Here is a 9155-nt window from a genome sequence, read left to right as displayed (position 1 = left end):
ACATGAAAAGAGGATGTTCCACAATTAGTGGATCAATAAATGAGCATGTTGACTCTTCAAAGCTCAGAGCTACTGGAATGAAGGACAGACAAGGGGGCAGCAGGACAAGGACAGTGAGGGACAGTTAATCTAAACAATGTGCTTTACATACACTGCACATAAAAGCCTGGTGCCTCTCGTATCATTTGGCCGCCTACAATAATTACAGTAGATGATACATTCTCCATCAGTTTTTCTACTCATTCATCAAGTTCTTTTCATCTTTATGGAGCAGAGCTGACTGAAAGACAATGAAGACAGGCTACATATTTCAAGTTACAACAATTAGCCATTTCCTGTACCCAAAACGTGATCTTTCATGACCAAAAGTTAAGGTCCCCTCCAACTCAAACCATTCCACGATTCTATGAACTCCTTCCTTTGGAAGTGCCTTCCTACTCTAAACTAATGCAATGTAACAAATGGAAAGTAATAAACCTGAAAATATTTCACTTTTGGAAATATTAATCAGATCTGTCTGGCAAATCAATCAGCAGCTTGCTGTTTCACTATTCCTTCCCTCAATTCCCTTGCATTATTTTATATTGAATAGCTGGAAGATGGGGTTTGGAGCAACCTGGTCTGGTGGGAGGTGTTCCTGCCCATACAGGGGTTGGAACTAGATGATCTTGAAGATCCCTTCCAACCCAAACCATTCCATGATTCCAAGATGCATCCTAGGTATGCTGACTTCTATTACCTGTACAGCAAATGTACCAACTCCTCCTGAAGCTCCTAATATTAATACTCTGTAAGAGAAAAAAAAAATATATTAAATAGTTATTTTCATAAACTCAATATTAACTATGTATTTTAATCCTTCTTATACATCTCTGACAGGAAATTATTGTAAGCAAAAGATTGTGTTTGTCATTCAATGTGACTTAGTAGTTAACTCTTCAGACAGCCAACAATGTGACTTAGCACTGCTGATCACGTGTCTTGTGCCAAGAGCATTTTTCTCAGCACAACCAAAGAGGCTTCCTCAGATGTGCTTTCCACCAAATCCAGGCAGTGGAGCTGTCAGGCAACAACATTTATCACCCAGAAAACCTGTCTGTGTCCTCACTTACCCAAATATAATTGCTTAGTTTGGGACAAAATCAGTTAAGAATCTGTCTCCCAGACTGCACTGTCATACCTCTTAATGAAAAAAATCTGATTGACCAACACTTTGAACAAATTGGTGTGTTCTGAGAAAAAAAGGAGTTCAGCATCCCATTATTTAGGGAGACAGGGAACCCCAGAATATATAGAATATAATTTTCCCCTAGTATTTATCTAAAAGAAAGACAAAAATACAATGAAGTAGCTTCATCATGAACAAGTTTAAGTTCTGTTAAATTAAGGTATTTAGAAAAAGGCAGGACATCTCAAGAAGACCTTGGAAATGCCAGGTTGTGGAAAATGGCATGTGAGCAAGAAAATTAAACAATATACTACCACACCCTAAACATGCTACCCTAAATTTCATTTAAATGAATGCAGGTTTAGTTGTGTGAGAAACTTACTGGGGTGTTTAAAAATTTCATCCAGATACCTTATGAAATATCTAGACTTCGAAAAGTGAATTAGCAAGAAAGCCTTGCAGCTGAAGTCACAAACAGTGCCTGGACTCTGGATTCATTTGCTAAGTCCAGGACAAAATGAAGATCCAAGATGAAGTCTTGGCATAGAGTTGGGGAACATCATGTTTCTCAGAACTTCTCTTTGCCAGAAAAACTTCAGTATCTTCAGAAGTTGGAGATGTTCCCGTTTTAAATCTCACTGTGCTGGATGTTGAGGGAAACTGCTTTTTGCAGTGCAGATTTGTACCATCCAATCTGGAGTCTCAGCTTACAAAAATTCTTTGAAGTAACTTAAGAGCCTTGGCTTTGGTCACAGTATCCATTTTAAAACGCTTCTTCTTTTGTAACTGATCAGATTCTGTTCCCTCCTATTTCACTGATCCAAGCTGCAAAATTGAGATTAAGAATTTGAAACCACAGTGCCTGCAGCTCATAAATCTGCCAAAAAGTACTTATCCTCAGACCCATGCTTCTAACAATGGATGCCTGAAGGAACATTCATATTTAGGTTTTATTCTACTTGAAAAGGCTCAGGGATTCTGCACTCAAGATACTGGGTTAAGCGAATCTCTATCCTCACAAAGGATAGTCACAAATCCTTTCCAGACAACGTTGCCAAACTGCTTTTCCAGTTTTACTCCTTGCTTGAAGGCATTTCTTCACTACAAATTTTGGAGACAGCCATCATTTTAAAATGTACATTTTGCTCAAGGATTTAGGTGACATTTTTAGTTTTGGGGAGCTGCTTGGCAAGGGCTTTTTTTTTTATCTTCCTCTTCAGTAAAGTCCTTGAGATTCTTCAGTAGAAATACTTTCCTGATTTGGTTTGTTCCTATGTTACGTGGGCTATTTTCTACCAATCCTTTTAATTATTAAAACTTCATGTACTGTGACTTAAAGAAAGATTTTTGCTCCCAAAACAAACTATGTCTGCACAGGAGCCCCATGTGCCCAATGTCCCCAGCTCAACAGATCAGCATTTTTACAGCACTGAGGACAGCAAGACACATAGTTTGGCACAACACAAGGAAGAGGGGAAGCATTTGGAGGTGCAGGACCTGCTAGGACAGTACTCAAGGACCACAGATGGTGGAAAGTGCCAAAGAAGAGACAGGGTTTTTTTCCATTGCCTTGGAAAAACACAGCCAGGAGAAAACATATCAGAGAAACTACCTGTTTCACCACAAAGGTGAGCTCAGCAGTAAACTAACATATAAGCCTGGACAGGAGGGAACAAACTCATTATTTGACCTGAAGAGAGGTCAAACAACCAGTTCTCTCAGAAGAACAAACCAAATGTTCATACACCAGGCTTTGCTCCCTTCTGATAGAGGAATAAAACTCAAGCCACCATTTATCAAACCCCACATGAGGCTCTAGCAGTTTAAATGATCAGATAGTCAGCAGATCTCTCCAGATGAGCCTATCACAGGATTTTGAGTTCAGCTGTTCTCCCTGGGCCCTGCTTGCAAGTATGGGGTGGTCAGAAATTAGCACTAGAAGGCCAGGACTTCTGTCAGCTGTGTCCCAGTGTCCTAAAAGACACAGGGGGTTGGATGTGGGTGTTCAGAACAGGAATTAACATTTTTTCGAGATTTAAACAATTCACAATTTTCAGTGATTCACCTGCATGCCAAAGAAAAAATATTCTATTTAAGGAATAAAGATACCAATTTTATTTTTATATATACACACACATATATAAGCATATGTACACATATGCTACCCTCCTACCACCTAGTTACATACACCTACAGGAGATAAAAAGACCAAGATAAAATCACATAGGCAGGTAACTTCTTACCAAACACTTTACATTGTTTCAAGAAAGAAGAAACATTGTGTAAACTCTTGTCTTTGGAAATTATTGCCTTGAGAGAGTCCAAGTTCATGAAATACACTTTTGCACAGCTCCTTCAATGCATTTATTGTATTTTCCTACAAGACGTTTTTCAGGGGGGAAAAAAGCTACCACCAGGTAAGTCATTCTCTGCTGTTCTTACAATTCAAAATTTCTAGATGGGAAACCTTTGTAATTTTATAAGTACAGTCAAATGTTTTTGCTGACAGAGTAATTAAATATTTACTGGGAACATAAATGTTAAGTGTAAAGACAATATAAATGCAGTTTGAATTTCACTTCTAACAACCTAAACACTAACCTGAAGATTGGAGAGGTGCTTGAAACAAGGCCACCCTTATCAGCATATTTTTAGGTTAATTCTATTTCCATGTGAAAGTTAAGACAGTAAAAAAGGTTTAAATACTGAAAATATGAAAAGGAAGGCAACATAGCTAGAATTTTATCACTCACTGGAAGTTAATTTCTATGATGTCTCAAAAGACTTTAAATTTTACAATTTCAATTTTCTTCAGGAAAACACAACTACTTGATATTTTCATGACGAAAATTTACCATGACATGAAAAACCACTCAATTATCTTCTAAAAATGTGGGTGAAGAATTACAATAAACCTAGTGTCCTTTGCAACATAACACTCAAGTCAAGAGGAGGTCAGGCATCTAGACTCCTGCTACCCAACAGTTACTTCATGACCTATATTTTTGATGCAGCATAGTGATCTTAATGATCACTTTTCAATACCAGTATTTTTACTGGTTGCCCTTCTTTCCATTCTGCAAATTTTGTTATCTGTTTCAACAAATATCCAACAGCCAAAATAACTGTACATTTCAATGATCGGGAGAAAAATGTATTTGCTCCTATCTTTCAATGCATTTTTCCTCTTCTGCCCTGCATCTGCCACTGTCAGATTAACAGGCTGATAAACAAAGCCAATCCTCCTGTTTCATCTGGCTGTTCATCTTGCACGTTTTCCACTTCTACATTCCTGACCTTATCAAAGTTCTGGACTACAGGTCAAATGAGACCCAGTCATCTCATTTTTTTTCTAAAAAGCTGGAAATCCACGCTGTTCCACACGGCCCATGCATGCAGGAACTGAGGGAACCACATCTCTGTGGTTGAAAGGGCTTTTTGGGAGCTGCAAAAATAACTCAGAAGATACTGCACTTGGACAGCTGTTCCAGCAGGCAGAAAGGTGAAGTCTCTAGAAATTCCATTCTTAAATTCTGCATATAGCCCTATACATTGAACTACCTCTATATAGTCACAGAATAATAGAATAGTTTGGGTTGGAAGGGACCTTCAAGATCATTCAGTTCCAACCCCCTGCATGGGAAGGGACACCTCCCACCAGCCCAGGTTGCTCCAAGCCCCATCCAACCTGCCCTTCAACACTGCCAGGGATGGGGCAGCCACAGCTTCCCTGGGCAACCTGGGCCAGGGTCTCACTACTCACGCACTCAAGAAATTCTTCCTCATGTCTCACCTAAATCTCCCTTATCCCAGTCTTAATCCATTCCCCCTTGTCCTCTCAGGACCAGCCCTTGTCCAAAGCCCCTCCCCAGCTTTTCTGTAGGCTCTAAGGTCACCCAGGACCCTTCTCCTCTCCAGGCTGAACAGCCCCAACTCTCTCAGCCTGTCTCCAGCCCTCTGATCATTTCTGTGGCCCTCCTCTCTCCATGAGCTTCATGTCCTTCTTATGTTGGGGGCTCCAGAACTGGGTACTCCAGTACTCCAGGTGGGGGTCTCATGAGTGCCAAGTAAAGGGGTAGAATCACCTCCCTAGTGACCTAGTCACTAGATAATAAAAAGAAAGGAAGCAGCAAGTGACTAGGTACACTTCAGTTAGGGTTCTCATCCAAGTCTCCCTCTAAAGAATCCTCCCTAAGCACTTGTGCAGGTTGAACCTGGCATCTTCAGGCCAGCTGGTCTTTTTGAATGTCACAGTGTAGCAGCCTTTATCACTGCAGGACATGTCTTAGAAGCAGCTATCCAGCCTAACAATGAAACACCTCATCTTAGCACCAGAACTATTTACTTACCTTTTTCCACCACAATTATTTCGGTTCAGTCCTCCAACTTGGTTAACTGCAGACCAGGCTGTGAGACCTACGTAGGGTAAGGAGGCAGCTTCTGTGTGACTGAGACACTTTGGCTTAAAAGACACCTGAAATAAAATCAACAGTACCAAAGTCACACAGCAGATGCTACATGACACTGAAATACTTCAACAAGCTTCACTGAATTGCAGATCGTGTATTTCACGTTTTCAACTATCATCACAGCTTGCTTGAGACTAAATCAACCCAAGCACCAAGAAATAAACAGTTATTTGGTGTGTACACCAAAGAACAAAAAAGCATCATTCTTTGCAGTTTTGGGGTTTTGTCTATTAGTCAGATTTTGGAAGGTTTACCTCATTTCCACTAGCAACAACAAACTCTGACAGAGTGCCCTGTTTCCACGGAGGAATTGCTGCCCACACCTAAAACCAAACAGAAAACAACTCTCAGGTTTTGTGCCTTTACCCATCCATGATTGTACCTACGCAGAAGGGTTTTCTTCCTCAAAGAATTCTTTTTTTTCCAATCTGCAGAATGTCTCCACTGTTGCTGATCAGAAACCAGTTTAGCTTACTCTTTACACACAAAAAACCCACATCTCAAGACTGGCTAATGAAGGACTGCAGAGCTTTGTAAATAAATTGTACAATATTGTGTATTTAATTTTTCAAAGACATCACTTTTTATCAAAAAACCCAAACTACTCCCATGTCAGCAAAGTCCAGATTGGAGGGGATAGGATAGGGAGCAATCAGAATTTGCTATGTTAAAACTGGTGAAATGTGAAAGCAACTGGTGAAGATGAAAGCAAACAATACCAGTGTTTATGTGGGGACTCAAGAAGTGGTTCTTGGGTCATGCCAGAGTTCCCATCTTAAGTAAGTTACTCATAAAAAAACTCAACTAATCCCTTTTTGTTAAAATTCCATTTTCAGTAAAAAATGAAGCAGCCTCTTGAGTGTGCACTTGTAAATGAATAAATTCCTCTCCTGCTACCACTGAAATGGAACAAAAGCTAAAAAACAGAAGGGAAATTAACTTGCAGAAGAAAGTCTGGGAAAGACTCTGTTTCTCAGAGGAAAAAAAAAAAAAGCACAGGGAAGAAAGCATTCCAGGAGTTTACTGTCAGATAGAACTGATTGAAGGTGCAACACACAGTTTTCATTGTGAGGAAAATGAAAGCTGAACATTTCACAGTATGTTTTAACTATACACTTTTTTTAAAGAAAGAAAAAGATTGGTGTTATCACCTCATCTCCAGGTTTGAAATAAGACACACTAAGTCCACATTCCATAACAACACCAGAGACATCTCGACCAAGGGTTAGTGGGAACTCAGTGTCCGCACTTTTGAGTTTCAGGGGATCCCGCTTCATATTTAAGGCAGTTGCCCCGTAACCACCTGCAAAAGATTAAATTCCCCATGACAAACTGTTCCCAGTGTTCATTTATTAACTGGACAACTCCAATTAGAAAGCATTGTCTGCGCCTAAAGTGCCTCTTTTCATAGAATGACAGAATGGCTTGGGTTGGAAGGGACCTTCAAGATCATCCAGTTCCAACCCCCTGCATGGGCAGGGACACCTCCCACCAGCCCAGGCTGCTCCAAGCCCCATCCAACCTGCCCTTCAACACTGCCAGGGATGGGGCAGCCACAGCTTCCCTGGGCAACCTGGGCCAGGGTCTCACTGCCCTCACACTCCACAATTTCCTCCTCATGTCTCACCTCAATCTCCCCTCCTCCAGTTTTCATCCATCCCCCCTTGTCCTCTCACTCCCTGCCCTTGTAAAATTCAGTTACAACTTAAGCATGCAAAAAAAATCAGATCTGCAATATTTTATATTTTCACGGATTTTACAAATAAAGAACAAATCTCCTTCTGGCTTATTTGCCCATTAAATGACTCTCCATTATAAAAATATTTAGTATGTCATAACACTGTCAGAAATTCTAAGAAGTCCACTAGAAATGCTCCATTTCCCAACATCATTGTTTAGGTACAAATCCGAAAGAATTCCAAACTTTCCATTTGTCTTTTCAAGTAAGGTACTGTACATTGTAAAAAATATTAAGGCACATCTAAGATTAATAACCTGAAGTTCAATGCAGTAAGCAAGAGCTAAAGACTGCAAACCCTCAAACCTATCTAGTAACTCTGTTCAGCCTAAAATAAGTCTGCACTTGGGCATAGATGCCCCTTCAAGTGTTTGGACACATCAGCCCAGGTGTCTTATTAAGCTATAAAGCATTTTAAAACTGAGAAGAAACAGACACAAAAGCAGGCACCATGAAAGCAGGATGAAAATGTAACCTCTTCCAAATACTTTTACACTGACTCAAAAATATTAGTTGCAGTGGATCAAGCGGGTCTTTCAACAGGAATCCTCAGGAAATGTCCCCTAACCAAACCCACAACTATAAAAGGATCTTTAAAAATTAATTTATTAGAGATCCCAAACACAAATTACAGTTCTGCTGGTATACCTGCACGTGTTTCTGAATCTGATTTGCTAAACAAGATCCCTTCTCAACAGGAAATATAAGGTCTTTTCTTACTGCAACTTTCTTCTTGTATTCTGAACCTTGTAATCGAGAAAAAAATCTGATTAAATGGGTCACATACAAAGACTTAGTAAGTCAAAGATGTAGATTTCCTGGACCAGATGAACATGGTGTACCAGAGTACACCAGGTACTCAGATGCCAACTCAGGATAAAGGAGCATGACAACAAATATGGTTTGGATTAGGTCACACGTGCTGACTTTGAGATAACTTTGGCCTTCATCCCCATACACCTCAGAGAGATGGGAAAACCCAGGACCTTTCGGGAAGAACACTGCTCCTTGGAAGGACCATTCTCCTGATCAAGAGAGTACCACTACCCCAATGGGTCCAGGGGAGATGGCCAGGAAATAAACCCCACATGGTGATGCTACTAACAGAAGGACGTTGACTTGTGAGTTGCAAACCTGCAGAGGACAGCAAATAGTCACTTAGATTAAAACTTTACCCAACACAGACGCTTTCATCTTCAGAAAGGCAGTGGCTTTTTGTGCAAAGAGAATCACAGACTGGTTTGGGTTGGAAGGGACCTTCAGGATCATCCAGTTCCAACCCCCTGCATGGGCAGGGACACCTCCCACCAGCCCAGGCTGCTCCAAGCCCCATCCAACCTGCCCTTCAACACTGCCAGGGATGGGGCAGCCACAGCTTCCCTGGGCAACCTCAGAGGTCTCCCCACCCTCAGATCTTGTAAATTTATCTTGTAAATAAGCTCCAAACGGGCAGTTTCCCAGGGGCCCCTCCCGGCCCTGCCAGGGCCGTGACATTTGTCACCACCAGCCCGAAGAGCCACAACCCCCCCGGCCCAGCCTGACCCCGGCACTTACTCCTCATGCTGAGGTCGATGGGGTTGAGGCTGGCGGCGTGCACCTTGATGATCACCTCGTTGGGGAAGTGTATGACGGGGAACACCATGTCCCTGGTGAAGCGCAACACCTCGTTGGGGCCGTACCGGTCGATCACCCAGGAGGGCATGCAAGTCCGGGCTCGGGGAGAGGCGTGGAGCCCGCGGGAAGGCGGCCGAGCCTTTGCCCGAGCCACCACCCGCCCTCC

General features: G+C 41.7%; 1 protein-coding gene across 1 annotated transcript in view; it reads right to left on the bottom strand.

The window, feature by feature from the left end:
- RTN4IP1 (reticulon 4 interacting protein 1) overlaps window positions 1-9149 on the bottom strand; it is a 24634-nt gene extending 15485 nt beyond the window's left edge. The window contains exons 1-5 of the mRNA XM_010003854.1: window positions 8930-9149; window positions 6789-6940; window positions 5892-5960; window positions 5518-5642; window positions 740-788 (exon numbers count right to left, since the gene is read on the bottom strand). Of these exons, the coding sequence (XP_010002156.1) occupies window positions 740-788; window positions 5518-5642; window positions 5892-5960; window positions 6789-6940; window positions 8930-9077 (543 nt within the window). The 5' untranslated portion in view covers window positions 9078-9149. The remainder of the gene's footprint in view (window positions 1-739; window positions 789-5517; window positions 5643-5891; window positions 5961-6788; window positions 6941-8929) is intronic.
- Between the last annotated feature and the right edge of the window lie 6 nt (window positions 9150-9155).

The sequence above is a fragment of the Chaetura pelagica genome, unplaced genomic scaffold (assembly GCF_000747805.2).
Source record: "Chaetura pelagica isolate M959 unplaced genomic scaffold, ChaPel_1.0 scaffold128, whole genome shotgun sequence".
NCBI classification, from domain to species: Eukaryota; Metazoa; Chordata; class Aves; order Apodiformes; family Apodidae; genus Chaetura; species Chaetura pelagica.
Note: the sequence above shows the minus strand (reverse complement) of the source record. Positions and strands in the feature narration are given on the sequence as shown.